Source organism: Macrobrachium rosenbergii, chromosome 36 (genome assembly GCF_040412425.1).
Source record: "Macrobrachium rosenbergii isolate ZJJX-2024 chromosome 36, ASM4041242v1, whole genome shotgun sequence".
Classification (NCBI taxonomy): Eukaryota; Metazoa; Arthropoda; class Malacostraca; order Decapoda; family Palaemonidae; genus Macrobrachium; species Macrobrachium rosenbergii.
Window position 1 is genome coordinate 7,279,641 of NC_089776.1, and position 19,441 is coordinate 7,299,081.

The following is a 19,441-nucleotide window of genomic DNA, read 5'->3' on the forward strand; positions in this document are numbered from 1 at the left end:
AAGCTCTTATAAGAAAAGATTAAAAAAATGAAAACGTTTAAAAGATTGCGAAGTTGTACGATGAAAACGTGACGTTTTTGAGTCAACACCATGTTTGTAAGATGGCAACGTAACGTTTGTAAAACGACAACAAACCGTTTTTAAGACGACATGACGTTTGTGAGACGACAGCATGACGTTTGTAATACGACAACATGGTGTTGGTAAGACGACATAACGTTTGTGAGACGACAACATGGCGTTTGTTAGACAACAAGACGTTTGTAAGACGACAACATGATGCTTTTCGTTGGTTAAATCTCTCGTGAATCCGGCGATTTACCTAAACATATGCATGTAATAATAAGGATGGTGTTTTTAGTGTGTGTGTGTATATGTGTACATATATGTGTACATATATGTATATATACATTATATATATATAACATATATATATATATATATATATATATATATATATATATATATATATATATATATATATATAAAGTAATCATGGAAGGTTAAAATACCCGGCGTAAAAATTCTCCTGCTATTCCCTAAGAACAACAAAGCAACAACAACTTCATCTATCAAAAAAAAAAAAAATAAAATCATACACTTGAAGTGACAAAAATACAACTGTACTTCATCCCCAACGACAACAAAAAGCAACAAATAAAATAATAACGACACCACGTCTGCAGTCAACACAGATACAACTGTATTACAAGAAAAGTCGGTTCCGTTTTCTATAAAAAATCCGAATAGGAATGACTCATCAATTTGCTATTTCATATTTTTCGATGCTCGAGGAAGTTAAAAGTTAAAATATTATGGGGCGCAGTTGGGGATTCTTTGCAATATCTCACAACGGTGTGGAAACGCGGACTAAACTGACATTCTTAACGCGAAGTGGCTTCTCTATCATTAAGTTTAGATAACTCTAAAGAAAATATCTCTGATGTTTTTCTCAAACTTCAAGGTTGCAACAAGAAAAAAAAAAATAAAACGAACTTCAGGAATGTAGAAACACTGTCCCGTCTGATATTATTATGTCAGTGCGCTGATGCACAGATATCGCTTGATCAAAAAAAAAAATAAAAAAACGTATTGCAAGAATTTGAAGTCTGGTACACACCATTTGCCGTTAATTTTTAATTTTAAATGCATCATGCGGAAATAGAATAAGTATAATAAATACAATATTCACAGCATGTACACTTCTCGCCCTCAAACGGCTACAAGAGAAATTCAAACAAAGAAAAATAAGAGAAAATGTTATACGCAACAACTGGCATCTCGGCTACAAGATTGCCAGACTTACGGTAATCGAGACTACATTCAGGCCAATGGGGGCAGACAGACCTTGAGTCTCTCTCTCTCTCTCTCTCTCTCTCTCTCTGCCATTCGCAGATGGGGCTGGCTCTCTCTCTCTCTCTCTCTCTCTCTCTCTCTCTCTCTCTCTCTCTCTCTCTGCCATCATTCGCAGAGGGGGCGAAGAACCGCGACTTGGTTGCTCTGCTCTGCTCTGCGACTGCTAGCCTGCGTTTGCTCAGTCGTGTTTTAGCCGTGGCTGGGAGAGGACCTCTCTCTCGACCCCGCAGTTGCCGTTCTCGGTGAACTCGCATCTCGTTTGTCCAAAGTGCGGGATTTATTACCGTGTGTGCACAATTCTCAACTATTCACAGATGTATATTTAAAAAAAAAAAAAGATGCCATTTCGTAGGCAAACAATTTTTATTTACACGTCAGAATTTCAGCAACGGAAATAGCTACAGACTCGGATGGTGGCCACAGAATACGAATTGAGAGAAACGGTCGTTCTTTGGAGAGATCAATAAATAGTTTGTGCAACCTCTAACGTTCGGGAGAAATATTTCACAGACTGTCAATCCACACTTTAGTTAATGCAATTATATAAGCATCTTTGGACTGTGTTTTGGTGCGATGAGAAATAGGAATATCCTGTGGATTCAGTGCACAAGCTTTCGGCTCGATCTCGCATACCACAGGCATGAATCACAGTTTCTTCACCTTACCGGAACCCCCCGTTCGGAACTACGTCATGGCTAACTGTGAGCACGGGGCGTTTCTATCAAGCACGCCCAGGAGGAAATGGCACATCGGACATGGGTACGACAGGGTTATGGAACCTGCGCCAAGGTATACAAACAAACTCTTGTGCTGAGTGCGGAAAAAAGTATCTTTCATTGGAAATAATAAAAAAGGTATATAGAACTGAATACCATAAAATACCGTCATCGAGGACTTACAAAACAGTCTCATTCCGGCATATTGCACCCAGCATCAACAGCGTTCGACATACGAATTGCTGACCCAAGAATTGAACCAAACCAGTATTCGACATATGGTTTACTGAACCCAGAACTGAACCAGCATTACCAGTATTCAACTTGGAATTGCTGAACCTAGAATTGAACCAGCATTGCCAATATTCAACCTATGATTTACTAAACCCAGAATTGAACCAGCAATGCCAGTATTCGACATAAGAATTGCTGAACCCAGAATTGAACCAGCATCACCAGTACTCACTGAACCTAAAACTGAACCAACCGCTGCCAATGTTCAACTTAAGCATTACTGAACCCAAGACTGGAATGTAAAAAAAAAAAAAAAAAAAACAGAAACAAAACCTTCAATGACAGAAACCACCTTGAAAACACGTGGCGGAAAAGGAACTTTATCCAATTCGGACGTTGCTATTCCACTAAAAGTGAGGTTGGGTTCGCGACAGAACGCAATAATTTACATGAACGACAGAGAATGCCTCCTGGCTATGTGAGCGTCTCCTGGAAGAAACTCGTTGAACAGAACGTACAGAATTTAGGCCAAAGGCCAAGCGCTGGGACCTACGAGGTCATTCAGCGCTGAAACGGATACTGACAGTAAGAAGGTTTTGAAAGGTGTAACAGGAAGAAAGCATTGCAGTTGCACTATAAATCAATTGTTAGGAGAGGGTTGAAGAAAGTATGATGGAAGAAAGAGAATATGAACGGAGGTGCAGTAAAATGGATGACGAACGTTGATTAATCAGTAAGCTGCTAAACACAGTGGACCCAATAATTCACATGAAAAAATTGCTCAAGAAAATGATGAAAAAAAGAATTGTATAAGTATAAAATATATATATATATAATATATATATATATATATATATATATATATATATATATGTATATATATATATATATATATATATACATAGTAATTATGGAATTAACTGAAGCATAATAAGGACCACTCAAAGCCACATACAAGCAGACAAAACCTACTATATAGGTTGTTAAGTGAATATGAACACCAGGGAACCCTTCTAAGACTCAATAAAGTTTACAATTGGTGGGATGTGTTTACGCCAAAACTTCACACCAACCCTTTCGATAAACTAAACAATTTATATTGAAAACAAGAGTTCAACGGGGAGAGGCTAAAATAACGAAAGCCCGTTTACGAACTTGCCATGTATTTATGGGCTAATTAATTAAGGAGAGTTGCAATCTAGAAGCTGCTGTCCTCGCTAGTGCTATAATATACTGTAATTATTATTATTATGATGATGATGATGAACCCTATTCATATTCATTTTCATATTTTATTATCATTTTATTATTATTATTCAGTAGATGAACCCATTCATATGGAACAAGCCCACCACAGGGGCCATTCACTTGAAATTCTTCAAGCTTCCAAAGGATATGGTGTTCATCAGGAAGAAGTAAGAGGAGGTAAAGGGAAATATAGAAAGAGGAGATCTCATTAAAAAAAAAGAAAAACTAAACTAATAAACAGATATAAATATATAAGGCGGAGTCATGCATTTAATAGAGTAACACTGAGTGTTACTGATGCAAACCGGTAAAAAAAAAAAGATATATATACACATATATACAATATATATATATACACTTTCATGAAGTTCTGAATGTGTATGTGAATAACCAAAAAAGAAAAGAAAAAAACCTACCCTTTTACAGAAATCGCCTGAATTACTATACCACTTTTTTAAACTGACGTGGAAGGAAAGGGTGGGCGGAAATTGGACAGTGATTTTTCAATTGTGACAGGCACGTAGGACACGTGAAGGGGGTAGTTTTAAAGGTGCCCGAAAGACGTCGGGACACGTGGCTAACGGAATCCCACGTGTTTTTTTTTTGAGGATTTATGAATGAAACCGAGTGGAATTTATTTTTTTTAAGAATTTATGAATGAAACTGAGTTGAATTTATTTTTTTTAAGAATTTATGAATGAAACTGAGAGTAGAATTTATTTTTTTAAAGGATTTATGAATGAAACAGAGTAGAATTTACAAGTTAGGGAAAGGGTGTCCTACGCTAGTCGTTTTTCAGAATGAAGTAGTAACTTGAGTGAATGATGGTGTAACTTTGGAGTGAATGGGAATAGAATATAGAATTTAGGCAAAAGGAAAAAGGTTTGAAAGGTGTGACAAGAGGAAGACCTCGCAGTTGCACTACGAAACAATTGTTAGGAGAGAGTGGATAGCAAGATGGAAGACATAATATGAAAAGGAGGTACAGTAAAAGGAATGAAAGGGGTTGCAGCTAGGGGTCGAAGGGACGCTTCAAAGAACCTTAAGTAATGCCTACAGTGGACCACAAGAGGTGCACTGTATCAACGATGCCTTCATCTCCCGGGTAGCAGATTACTTTAATTTGAAAATTAATTCCAGAGAGAGACAAGCTTCGTTGTTTTGGGAAAGTTTTCATCATCAATGACATTCAGACCAAGGCTTCTTTTTTTCAAGAGCTCTTCCGCGGCATGAACAAATGATAGCATCACGAATCGTGACAAGTTTCCTCATGTCAATCACTCTGATTTCGGGTCAGAAACCCAAAATCACAGTAACAAATAACGTTGATTATTTTTAAAAACCTTGACAATCGCTTGCTCCAATTCCTGAATCAGAGACTTGGTGTTTCTGAGGATAATAAATTATGATGGTAGTGTGGGCCCCTTACAGAACCTATAAATATGTTCGAACTGAAGAGTATTCAAGAGAAAATAAACCTTAAAATTCTAACCAAGATATCTTTCACCTTCTCGGGACGGAAACTATTATTTTTTTTTACAACGGTTCATACCTGGCAGCCATCCAACTTGTGTTTCATTCACTATTATTTCCAATTGGCTTTTTGACCCCGTAAACCTTCAGTGTCTTACACTGAAGATACCAGGAGCCCTTGACTTCAAAGCGAGGAGATAATATCACCCCTGAATGCCTCAAGGCTAGACGCTTTCCCAACTTTCTGTAATCTTTTAATTCATTTCCCTGTCTGCTGGGAGAACAATCACGCCTCGCTGACTTCATACACCCCCTTTTTTTTTATAATCAGGAGTTTCTCGATTCTTCTCACGATTACCACCTCATCAGCTGACTCGGACTTGCCAAGAGTGTTTTCTGATACTAACTTGTATCTTTCGGAAAGCGAGCTAGACAAGAAACGGCTGGAAACGTTCACATCTGTTTGGTTCTTTGTCGATGTTTCTAGATCTGAAAGAATTTTTTTTTTTTTTTTTTTAAACTGCAGCTGCATAAACTCTACTTTTTTCTACAGAAAAAGTATTGTGCCGGCTTTGTCTGTCCGTCCACACTTTTTCTGTCCGCCCTCAGGTCTCGAAAACTACTGAGGCTAGAGGGCTGCAAATTGGTATATTGATCATCTACCTTCCAATCATCAAACATACCAAATTGCAGCCCTCTAGCCTCAATAGTTTTCATTTCATTCAAGGTTAAAGTTAGCCATAATCGTGCTTCTGGCAACGATATAGGCCACGCCCCCTCCGCGCCGTGGTTAAAGTTTCATGGGCCATGGCTCATACAGCATATTCCGAGACCACCGAGAGATCGATCTATTTTCGGTGGCCTTGACTGTACGCTGTAGCGGCTGTACAGAAAACCTGTTTTCCAAAGGCAAATCGACTGTTCCACTTCTTGTATTTTCCATTACCATCTGTTACTTCTTTCGAAGAAACACCACAATATTCTTTGGAAGCTTGAAGAATTTCAAGTCAATGGCCCCTGTGGTGGGCTTGTTCCATATGAATAGGGTCGTTCATCTTCTGAATAATAATAATAATAATAATAATAATAATAATAATAATAATAATAATAATAATAATAATCTAAGACCTGAATACTTATCGCAAGGTTCTCTCTCTCTCTCTCTCTCTCTCAGAATACATTTCTGGCATCATGCACCCACTCCCTATATGTTTTGTAATCCCAAGCACCTCATGAGACACCATCTACTACACAGTACAGTACACTGTACAGCGTTCCCCCCCCCACCCCCACAATCTTTCCCACAACCATAAGACCACTTTCCTACTTGTACTTTTCCCTTGGTTCCTTGTCAGTTACCCTGAACTTTTTTTTCGCCTGTATTGATTCATTCTCTCTCTCTCTCTCTCTCTCTCTCTCTCTCTCTCTCTCTCTCTAACGTCTCTCAAACGTTTCCCTTAAGTTCATCCACTCTTCCGTGACTACTCAAACTCGCCGATTACTCTCAAATTATTATTGTTGTTATTAAGTTCATCCACGTATTCCGTGACTACTCAAACTACTATTATATTATTATTATTATTATTATTATTATTATTCAGAAGATGAATCCCTATTCATATGGAGCAAGCTCACCACAGGGGCCATTGTCAAAGAATATTAAGTTTCCAAATTAATTATTATTATTATTATTATTATTATTATTATTATTATTATTCAGAAGATGAAGAACCCTACGACAGGGGCCACTAACTTGAAATTCAAGCTTCCAAAGAATATTATGGTGTTCATTAGGAAGAAGTAAGAGGAGGTAGAGAGAAAAAGAAAGAAGATCTCAATCATTGAAACAAGTAAAAAATGCGCCGAAGTTTCCTCGGCGCAATAGAGTTTTCTGTACAGCGTACAATGCTGTATGAAACTCTCAGCCACGGGGCCAGCCTGTGTCGCTGGCACCTACATCGTTGCCAGAAGCACGAATATGGCTAACTTTCACTTGAAATAAAATAAAAACTACTGCGGCTAGAGGGCTGCAATTTGGCATGTTTGACGACTGGAGGGTGGATGATCAACATACCAATAATGTATCTCCTGCGAAAAGAACGCATTTTAAAAGCCGAAGGTAACAGTTACCCCCTGGCAAGTTAAAGAGACTCTTAAATACGCAACTTCACCCTGGGCTGGGTATTTCGGCGTATAAATCTCTTAACTGATAAAAGTTGTATATCATCAACCTTGACAGCTCAGCCCTCGGCTTAAGGGACAAAATAGTTGCTCTGGCATGCTGCAGCATTAAATGAGTGCTCCGTCAATAGTGCCAAGTTTATATTATGTATACAAAGCAAAGATGAATGAAATGTATAATATAAAATTACCAACTCCAATCTCGTTCAGAATTCTTGTTTATCATGTGACATTTTAGTAATTTGTCAAGTGAAATTGATGCCATTTTTCGAACAATGAAGATTATAATCGCCGATTTCTAATATTTTTTTTTGCATTTTTATACAAACGCAGTGGTAAAACTAAACATTTTCCCTGTAAAAAACTTTCACTATCCTTATACATTTTCTTCTACAGGTATAATTTATCAATTTTCCTTTTATATTTCAAAGTTGGTTTTACTTGGGTTTTGATCCCATGCTATCTCTTTTCTCTAATCAGATACTGCAGCACAAAAAAGCTGGGTGAGTAAGGATAAAACTATCGATGTCACGTGGCCCAGGTGGATATGTCAGCCAGCCAACTTCTAAGAGCCTTTCAATCGATGAAATGTTGAAGACTCCATCATGTTCTCGCAAAGGCTGATAACTCCCTAAATATCTTCTCCCAACTAAAAGGGTTTCTTGAAAAAGAAACCCTACATTAGTGGCTATGTTGTCGCAAACGGATCGTGGTCAGAGGTAACAGGTCAGTGACCCTGGTGTCAACTGAAAGTGATTAACTAGCGGAATATGCTTGCCAAATATGAACATGTCTCTTTTTGCTCAAAAGTCACTGCCAAGGATCAAGGTGTATACAGAATCTAAAGTATCAAAACCAATAATTTCACCTTTTTTTTCCTTTGTTCATATACAACAATGGCTAAATGTAAATGCACCGATATGACTGGCACCCACAACAAACACATGATCTTTCTTCATACGAATCGATGCAATATAATTTACCTTTGTAAGATTTTTCACCAAAATCCATCATCCATCAGCTGTGTTTATGTGCAATGACAAGGTTAAGTAAGTGTGACAAGTGTACAACAGAAAGGGAAGAACTGTTCTCACCAACTTAGGAGACTCATAATCACCAGAGTGAAGACACTGGTAGGTATATCAAAAGGAATGGGGAAAAATGTTGGTCTCTCTCGTACTCTACTTAGTCACAGGCAGAAACAGAGAACCACAATTCAAAAAGAAACGCAAAAATGGAGGCCAATGGGAAGGGGGGTGCTTCTAGCTGATGACCCAACGTTAAGAATGTAATCAGTAGAAACTATTTACTGACATGATGAGATTATGAATGGACAAGACATGACTGAAAATCAGTAAGGAACAAGAGGAAAAGCAAAACAAATTCTCAAGTGGCAACGTGGGAGCTTTGGGAGGGGTAGAAGTGAATCAAAAACAATGGTGAAGGGACTTTCAGTGCTTAGAATGTGTAATGGCAGAGAGTGAAGATAGACAAGAGAACAATGCTGTAATGGAAGGGACGGCCTTGGGGAAGGTCATACATTTATAAAACACTATTACTATTATTATTATTATTATTATTATTATTATTATTATTACTATTCTTCAGAAGAAGAACCCTATTCATATGGAACAAGCCCACCAAAGGGGCCACTGACTTGAAATTCAAGCTTCCAAAATGACATACTGGAATGGAAAGCTGCTACTGAGATGGGCAGCTGACAAAAAATAACAACCAACTGGAAGAAATGCAGAGAAAAGTACAGGACTACACGCAAATATAATCGTCCCATTAATATAGAGCTAAATCTATGACATATAAAAGGACTAAAAATACCATTTACACAGCAAGAGCCCGTTCACTTGAAATAAAAAAAAAAAATATCACAACAAAATGGCTAATTCATGGATGGTGAGCAAAGGAAAGATTACAGATGAGGATGTTTCTGGAGTGATTTGAATATATAATTTAGGCCAAAGGCCAAGCACTGGGACCTATAAGGTCATTCAGCGCTGAAACGGAAACTGACAATATAAGTTTGAAAGGTGTAACAGGATGAAAACCTCAAAGCAATTGCACTATGGATCAATTGTTAGGAGTGGGTGGAAAGTAAGATGGAAGAAAGAGAATATGAATGGAGTTACAGTAAGAGGAGGAAAGGGGGTTGCAGCTAGGGGACGAAGGCACGCTGCAAACCCCGCCCCCCCTCCTACGGGGGAGGAGGATGTTTCTGATGGCTATGTTGATGGGAAGCTGGGAAATATCCCAACAGAGATGGGAATCTTTGGAGTTGCATTCTTGACAAGGACATATGTCAAGGTGCAAGACTTCACCTTTCTACCTTTCACTTTGTTCACTTTGGTTTTACGTAGAGCCTTCCACAGGATAATTCTCTCTCTCTTCTCTTTCAAAATTAAGGTGCTTCTTATATTTTATTATAATTGTCTTTCAGTGCTTTCTCGTCAGTATCGTAGCTCCTGCAGAATAGGAGTCTTTGTTTCTTTTTTAAATTTGCTTTCTTCTATATTTTTGCGTACAGTGCACCATTTTCTCACTGAATATGTACCGAAGTTTCTGTTTGACCAGACCGAACCTCCCTACGCTCACCTTTCTATCTATATTTTAGTGTCGATTTTGTCACTGGCCGAATATTTACCAAAGGTTTCTGTTTCACTTCATTCAACCTCCTAAACAATTTCACAACAAAGGCATTCCATTGTAATTACAAAGTCATTAATAAGTCCGTTTCTCATTTAAATATTACGAAAGGTTTCAACCTACATTTTGATGTAAAATGCACGATTTTGTCGCTGAATGAATATGTACCAAGATTTCTGCTTTGAGTCAACCTCCCTACACTCTGTCACAACACAAGCCACAACACCTCCATACACTCTTTCACAACACCAGCCACAACACCTCCCTGCACTCTTTCACAACACAAGCCATACCACTGTAATGAAGAAGTCAGTATTGTCTATTCCTCATACACATCACAGACTTCCACAATACAAGGCATACCACTGTAATTACAAAGTCATTATCAAGTCTACATTGCTCATGCCCACATCACAAATTGTACTTACACTGCGTGAGACTGACGATGCCCGCTAGGGTGGTGACGGGCACTTGTGGGTTGGCGTTCGGCTCCCCATTCATTGTGCCCCATCACTCCATCTGTCAAAAAAAAAAGGAAAATATAATATTAATATAAAATATATAGTTTAGGCCCAATGCCTTCAGGAGCTGGGACCTATGAGATCATTCAACGCTGAAACGGAAATTGAGAGTTGATAGGTTGAAAGGTGTAACAGGAGGAAAATCTTCTGCAACTGCACTATGAATCAACTGTTAGAGATGGTGGAAAGGCTCATGGAAGAAAGAGAATATGAACGGAGGTACAGTAAAATGTATGAAGGGACGCTGCAGAAAACCTTCAGTAATGCCTACAGTGCACCGCATGAGGTGCAACGCCGGTAATACCCCCTTACGGGAAATACAGAATTAATATTAACAGTGGGAATATTACACGCATTATGGGGAAGCAATTACACTTTCCATGCATAATACCTTATAAATGTCTTCTATCACTCTTTGATAACGTAGAATTACGAGCCTCGTCTTGAGTGCAATATATGCAGACGATCGTAACTATACAATAATGCATATGTATTGCCACAAAAATAATAAAGGTAAGAAACGCAGCTTTAGCAAGAAATGTAAAAGTAATTAGCAAAGCTAAACTGAAATTTGGCCAAAAAATGTATGTAAAAAGTTTTACTAGCGAAAACGCAAAGAGCATTCACATTTTCAACTGAAGGGATGATTTTACCCAAACCCAACTAATGCTTTGTTTGGATAAAGTGGTTACAAGTTTACTGCAATTCTCATTACCCTGCTCTCTCTCTCTCTCTCTCTCTCTCTCTCTCTCTCTCTCTCTCTCTCTCTCTCTCTCTCTCTCTCTCTCTCTCAGTTACATCACACTGAATCTAGCTGAAATGGTTTCCCAAGTCTGGGTGAGGACTACATCTTCGAAGCAATGGTTAATTAGAAATTGTGCATGTCAACGACGACGCAGGGACGGATTATGAAACAAAATAGCCTAGGTTAAAGAGCAACTGCCACAACTTCGTGAAACTGAAGGCCGCAGTCCCCGATTCTAGAAGACAAGCTAATGAATCTGAAGCTGTGACTGACTAGGGAGAGATCTACTGCTTCTTTTAAAGTGAAATATCTCTCAATAGTCATTCCACTCGGTCCTAATCTGTAGGACGATGAGATCATTCTGGTGACAAACTTCCAGTCAATGATTGGTTTAATCAATATGTCACACAAGATATGCACGTAGTATTGACATGGCATTTTTATCAAGAATGTTCTCGAGTACCCAATCAAACTGTTTATCTCAAAGTCTGCTGCGATTTAGACATATGTTCAGTTTTCAGACGAGAGTTTGATATCCCTGATTTGGGACTTTGTCATAATTATATTTCCAAAACAAAACCATAAAAACTTTGAAACTTTTGCTATATTCTAACTTCTTCAACAATTTCCCTCTTATCACTCATGCCACAAAGCTAATTGAAATATTACGTTAGAATTCCCGTATCGTCGAAATATTACGTTAAAATTCCCATATCGTTAAACCATTTCACTCAATTATTTATTAAAAAGTTACTCATGGAAACCATAAAACCCTTGATATAAATAGGAACTGAAAGATAAACTATATAAATTTAAAAGGCGTCAATAATCTAGATACTGTGACAACAGACCAACAAAATCCAGCCAAATAACTTTAAGCATACAGAAACGTAATTCGCGTATCCCGTTCTTTTTCCGCATAAACCATAAACGAAGAAGACACAAATTAAGCGGTTATCAACTGGAAGGAAATTATTAAATCTCAGTAGCGGAAAATGTAACTAGAATTCAACGAACCTTTCTTTCTAATGAGTAAAATAAACTTTATAAATCAAACCAAAGGACATCAACTTTTTATATAAAAACCAAAGAACATTCAACTTCATAACAAAATCAGACAACCGATTAAAACTAAAAATTATAATAGCAAGACACCACCAGAAGGCTATCGGCATTTGCAACGGTGTGTTATGCTTTGTGCGTTATATACTCGCAGTGATATCAAATAAGCTGGTATCTGGCAACTCCGGGCCCGTCTGACGGGTTCATCCCGTTAAGTCGAAGGGAAGTGTCTTCCATCACTGCTCTCAAAGAACCGTACTCTCCAGTAATAAGCTCTGCCTTTCTCACATTAACAAAAAATGTCTAAATTTTATCTAAACAATGAAAGATAAAAGTCGCGTCGGCGAAGTTATACCAGCGGCGTCCACACTAACGGGGTTCGTCCCGTGCGGCGTTGCCAAAGCTCCCACAATGAAAAACAGCAGTGGTGGCAACTTGGCATCGCCTCAGTCCCTCAGTTCCAGTAAAGATGTTATCGCTACGGAGCTTCTAACAATATCCCCACTCTCTCTCTCTCTCTTCTACACGGCCAATATTTGAATTAATAATAATATCGCTCCCAACAGTGTCTTCACTTTTATACGTGGGAAATATATAATAAGAATTAAATTATTTATATTCTATTAGTTCCAGACGACAGATGCACGGGCATGAAATGTCTGATTTTATATATATATATATATATATATATATATATATATATATATATATATATATATATATATATATATGTATATATATATATATAAATATATATATATATAAATATATATATAAATATATAAGAACGATTTTATTCTATTAGTTCCAGACAACAGGTGCACAGGCATGAAATGTCTAATGGTATTTGTGTGTATTATATATATATATATATATATATATATATATATATATATATATATATATATATATATATATATATTCTACCTTTGATTCATCTTTCTCTTCATCAAATGACGTTTCGTTTTCCTGGTACAATATAAAAAAAAGCTTTTCATAAATATTATCCTTATACTTCCCTTTGTGTATATTTAAATTCAACTTGCATTCACCATAACATTTCAGACAAACGTAAAAACTCTCAATATTTTAATTAAGAAGGGGAAATTAAAATCATCATGCCTCTCGGAAAATCGAGCCCAATCATTCACTCTAATGACAGACCTTTTCATTAACCGTTCGTCACACCTGAATTAAAGCGAGAGAGAGAGAGAGAGAGAGAGAGAGAGAAACTTTGTCACGAATCTACCGCCATTAAGATTCAGTTCTCGCTATCGTTCTTTATCGGGGAGCCGGATCACAGTTGCTAACAACGGCAGCACTTGTTTCTTTCAAGATAAAACGACAACACATGTGGGCTAGCAAAGAACACAACTAAACGTCTCTCTCTCTCTCTCTCTCTTTATACACAATACTATATACTGTACATATATATATATATATATATATATATATATATATATATATATATATATATATATATATCGCTTATATATATAGATTTGGATAGGTACAGTGTGTGAGGGGATGGGCCATTTAGGATTTAAGGTCTAGAAAAAAAAAACACCAAGACTACATAGCTGTTTCATGATAGAAGCGCATGCGCAGACCGTGTTGTAGTGTGTGTGCAGACGGGAAAGTGACTTGTTCGGTGTCAAAGTAGGTCTGAGACACGGCCTGTGTCTAGTTTCCATGTTTGCACAACACCTATGGATGGTATTAAGATCGGAGAATGGAAATTGGACGTTGGGGACGAAGCCGCGATATAAGAGAGAGAGTCGTTAAAAACAAAGATGCAATGGATGACGTTTTCAGATGATTCAGAATATAATAGAATATAATAGAATTTAGGCCAAAGGCTAAGAGCTGGGAACTGCGAGGTCATTAAGCGCTGCAAAGCAAATTGAGAGTAATGAGGTTTGAAAGTTGTATCAGGAGGGAAACCTCACAGTTAACCTATGAAACAATTATTTGAGAGGGTGGAGAGTACGATGGAAGAAAGAGAACGGGGACGGAGGTAGAGTAAAAGGAATGAAAGGAGTTGCAGCTAGGGGTCATGGAAAGGACGCTGCAAAGGACCTTAATTAAAGCCTACAGTGCACCGCATGAAGTGCACTGACGGCGCTATCTCCCTACGGAATCAAAAGTTAAATGAAGAATGAGATAAAGACATTGAAAGTGCTGGAGGCATGAGAATGTGTTCAGGATAAAGGTAGCTGGCAGTCTGTGTATTAGAGGCTCACTATTTCTTTTGACCAGTCTTTTTGTTCAAGTGCACAAAGTGATTTATGCTGTGCTTACTGCTGGACGGTTCATTCATCATTCACAGAGGTTAAAATGTTGTTAATGGAGCAACAAATGGTGATGTTTTTCCTCTGTAACTATCCCTCTCTGGGAGTGCAATACACACGCACACACTATACTATAATTTATATATATATGAATATAAGAAGGCCCATAAAACACTATATATATATATATATATATATATATATATATATATATATATATATATATATATATAAATACACATATATACATAATTACACTCTTGGGGAGTATAACACACATACGAAAACTGCAGGAGAGAGAGAGAGAGAGAGAGAGAGAGAGAGAGAGAGAGAGAGAGAGAGAGAGAGAGAGAGAGAGAGAGATTATATATACAATATAAATATAAAATTACACTCCTGGGGAGTATAACACAATACATACAATACACACACGTGTGTATATATATATATATATATATATATATATATATATATATATATATATATATATATATATATATATATATATATATATATATATATATATATATATATATATATACATACATACATACAAACTTAACCATAAATCCATCTCTTGACAGATCAAGCAACGTCCGATCTGATTTTGCAACCGTGTATAACAACGCTCCAGAATGAGACCAAATTACACCTTGTTATTAATGCTGACGAACTCAACCAGTTGCATTATCCCCTCCGTTCATCCCGAATGTGATACAAGAACCAGTCTAGACTCGATCGGTGGTTTGTGTGTAATGAGTAAGCACGAGCCAACCGCTGTTAGTAATCACATAATACGGCTTGCTTGAGTTCGAGAAGGTGGTAACATTTTACCTGGCAGCAGGTCTAGAATTACCATGGAAACTGGGGTTAAATGACAATCTGACATCGAGCGCTCTTTGATTCAGTGAACGGTCGCTGTTCCGAAGCGTTCGTGGGACCGTCTCCCTACTATTCTTCTCGGATTTTAATACATTTTTTATCTGTTTATTAATGTTGTTTTTCTTTTTTTATTAAGTGAGGTCTCTTCTTTCTTTATTTCCCTTTACCTCCTCTTACTACTTCTTCCTAATGAACACCATAATATTCTTTGGAGGCTTGAAGAATTTCATGTCAATGACCCCTTTTGTGGGATTGCTCCATATGAATAGGGTTCATCTTCTGAATAATAATAATATAATAATAATAATAATACGGTGGCAGATGGCTTAATTGTCAAGATGATGTAATGCAAGTCTCTCTCTCTCTCTCTCTCTCTCTCTGCAATTTTCTTGGTGGTAACTTCGTTTGAATGAGGAAACTTGACAGGTATAACAGATGGTTTGATCGTCTACTCAATGGCGCTCTTTCTTTGTTAAATTGTTTACACGAGCTGACCACGTTCTGTATTCAGGTGACGACGGCTCTGAGGTCTTAAAGAGTGGTTCCCAACCTTTTTTTGGCCATGCCCCACCTAATCTGATTTTTTTTTTTTTTTTTTTTTTGCACCCTGTTGCCCCCCGTGGTGATATATAATCCTTCGCACCTAATCATTTTTTGGCATCCTAATGCCCCCCTATGGTGATATATAATTATTCCCACCTAATCATTTTTTTTCGCATACTGATGCCCCTGTGGTGATACAAAATTATTCACACCTATTCATTTTTTTGGCATCCTGATGGCCCCTGTGGTGATATATAATTCTTATTATTCCACAAAGTAAACTCCTATTCACGTGGAGGAAGCCTAAAAGGGTATTAACTTGGTTTGAATATTCTCGAGTTGTCCCCCTTAACGTTGGGAATCATTTAAACATTCTCGAATTGTCCCCCTCAATGTTGGGAACCATTTAAACACTCTCGAATTGTCCCCTGTTAAACATTCTCGATTTGTCCCTCTTAATGTTTTTAAACATTCTCGAACTGTACCCCTTAATGTTGGGAACCATTTAAACATTCTCGATTTGTCCCCCTTAATGTTGGGAACCAGTTAAACATTCTCGAGTTGTCCCTCTTAATGTTGGGAACCATTTCTACATTTTCGAATTGTCCCGCTTAATGTTGGGAACCATTTAAATATTCTCGAATTGTCCCCCTTAGTGTTGTGAACCATTTCAACATTCTCGAACTGTACCCGTTAATGTTGGGAACCATTTAAACATTCTCGAACTGTCCCCTTTCATGTTGGGAACCATTTAAACATTCTCGAACTGTCCCCTTTCATGTTGGGAACCACTTGACTTAGCCCTTCGTAAGTGAAACGTTACTTGGTGATCGTGTCCATATCAAGAAGGTGGGGAAAGGGGGGAGGGTGTTTACCTCATCTGACCACCCCCCTACCCACCCGTGTGTACTTAGTTACTATTAATAGCAATTACTTAGTATCTAATGGATCTGACTCCGGGATCGAGTTCAGCTTACACCTGATTACGTACGAGTTTAGATTTAGATACGGTAAGTCTGGCTATTCCACATTGCGGGCCTTGAGAGCAAATGACGTTGCAGCTTAGGTCGCGGGAGAGATCATATGACTGTGGCGTAATGGAATGGCAAGGGCTTACGATTTAAATGAGGGCGAGAATCACATGAGGATCGCTCATTACCTCCTCAAGGCCGTTCCGGTTTCAAGGAATGCGTTTTGAAGGAGCAATGAACGCTCGTGTTTTGTCTTCTCTCTCTCTCTCTCTCTCTTACTATACCCTTGCAGGAGACTAATACCGAGGTACCTCAATCACTGCTCAGACTGACAGATACCCAACCACTCGACCTTCCAGAGAGAGAGAGAGAGAGAGAGAGAGAGAGAGAGAGAGAGAGAGAGAGAGAGAGAGAGAGAGAGAGAGAGAGAGCTATAAAATGGTTCCAGCCTTCCTCTAGTGGTTTGCGTACTGGTTACCTAATGTTATTGTTTAGGTTTTTTTTTTCTAACTACAGAAGGGTATCATACCCTCTCTTCAACATCGGTTTTGTCTGACTGCAATATCGGTCACTCTCTACCTCTATCTCAGGCGGCCCCTTCGGTCATCTTGCACGTAAGATTAAAGTACTCAAACTTGGAGTTGTGTCGCAGCCCCTGTACCGTGGAAAACGTTTCTTTGGTTATTTATTGTTAATACATTTCATTTCCCTTTCTCTCACAAATGGGAATCCTAATCTGTTCAGGGCTAGAGAACTGGATTATGGAACATCAAGTTTTGATTACGTCTAACTCACGCTTATTATAACGAACTGATCTGTAGCAAGATGACAAAACGGGGCATCTGAGGTAACACTTCAACCAGAGTGGCCCATACTACATCATTTAAACACATATTGAAAGAAGGGCCTGGAAAGAAATCTTGGACAAAAGTCTACTTTGTACAGGTCGATTTGGAATTGCAATGACTAATATGCATCGAGAGATACGATTACTCAGGTTATGATTAAGTGCAAGGTAAGGAAATGTATAGACACTGAAATTGCATGTAAAAGTAACAATGCTATAAGGACAAGAATCGTGTTGGCATGACGAGAAAACCACATCTACAAAATTATGCACACTCAAGGACAAAGCCTCAAGAATTTTGTACGTCATAAGGCACAATTAAAAATGACATTCCGAGGTCAATTACGGAAGTTCCACAAGTATGCAGATGAGATACTGACGTAGGGAGACGTGCAAATAGCTTTGACATATCCCCTCGCCTCATCCCAGGACGAAAACTGTGCGTGTCAGCTGGGTTCCTATAAACACCAGAAGAGCCGGAAGGCCCACACGACGCCTTCCTGAATGAGAACTACGGAGTACGGAGTGGGGAGGGTGAAGGGGGGGGGGAGACAGCAGATTCGATCTAGTGAGATTATTACAATTATAAAAAAATAGTTTTACCAGACCACCCTCACAGGGCAGGCCCCAAGGATTTGTTTACATTGATATTTTGTCAGATTAAAATACAAATTTTTCAAAAACTTTATAATGGGGTTTATTTCAACTGTTTTGAAGTTCCTGACAAAAAATTCACTGATCGATTTATTTCTAAAACTTGATGTTCGCTGCTGATTAGACTTTATAAATGTTAAACTGGAGTGAAAGCACAGGAAAAACACGAGTGAAGGAATTCCACAAAGGCCCTGTGCGTCACGCGACGCTGGAGACGATAATAATATAATGATAACAATGATGATCATATAGATTACGGACCTTGTAATTAAAATAACGGTGAAAACATCGGGGCACAGAGATGTTTCTTCGGTTTGACAGATGCCATGGGAACTTGGGACTTCCCTCCAACGACTTTAGCAGAATTGTTTGCGTAACAATGAACATTTTCCTTGACGGAAGTGTCTTCTAGGTTATAACGCTATTAAAGATCTTGACTTTATCCATGAAAGTACCAAATAATCCCAGAGTTAGAATATAATAGAACAGAATATAGAATTTAGGCCAAAGGCCAAGCGCTGGGGCCTATGAGGTCAATCAGCGCTGAAACGGAAATTGTGAGTGAGTGGAAATTGAGAGTGAGAAGAACTGAAATGTGTAACAGGAGGAAAACCTCGCAGCTGCACCATGAACCAACTGTAGAAAGTTAGATGGAAGAAAGAGAATATGAACGGAGCTACAGTAAAAGGAATGAAAAAGGCTGCAGCTAGGGGCCGAAGGGACGCTGCAAACAACCTTGAGTAACGCCTACAGTGTACCGCGTGAGGTTCACAGACGTCACAAACCCCCCGAGGGGAATCCGTACAGTTCCACACGCCAGGAATCTGTAGAATGACAGGACCATCAAGGTTCTCCTGAAGGTCAAGGTTTGCAAAAGGGGGTCACAAAGTATCAAGGTCATCGACGCAGAGCGTAACCTGCCAACCGGAATGAGAGAAAAACATAGACAAAAATTCTAACAACAACATAACAACATCCATTCTAGCCTATAAATGTTCCCCAAACATCTTGATACCACATCAGAACAAGCTGGATGAGAAGTAATATCGAGCACTAGAG

At 38.3% G+C, this 19,441-nt stretch overlaps 1 protein-coding gene across 8 annotated transcripts in view; it reads right to left on the bottom strand.

The window, feature by feature from the left end:
* Positions 1–19,441, bottom strand: part of Nipped-B (Nipped-B cohesin loading factor) — a 101,726-nt gene that overhangs the window by 55,954 nt on the left and 26,331 nt on the right. For all 8 annotated transcript variants that reach the window (XM_067134478.1, XM_067134476.1, XM_067134479.1 and 5 more), the window contains exon 2: positions 10,295–10,385. In XM_067134478.1, the coding sequence (XP_066990579.1) occupies positions 10,295–10,367 (73 nt within the window). In that variant the 5' untranslated portion in view covers positions 10,368–10,385. The remainder of the gene's footprint in view (positions 1–10,294; positions 10,386–19,441) is intronic.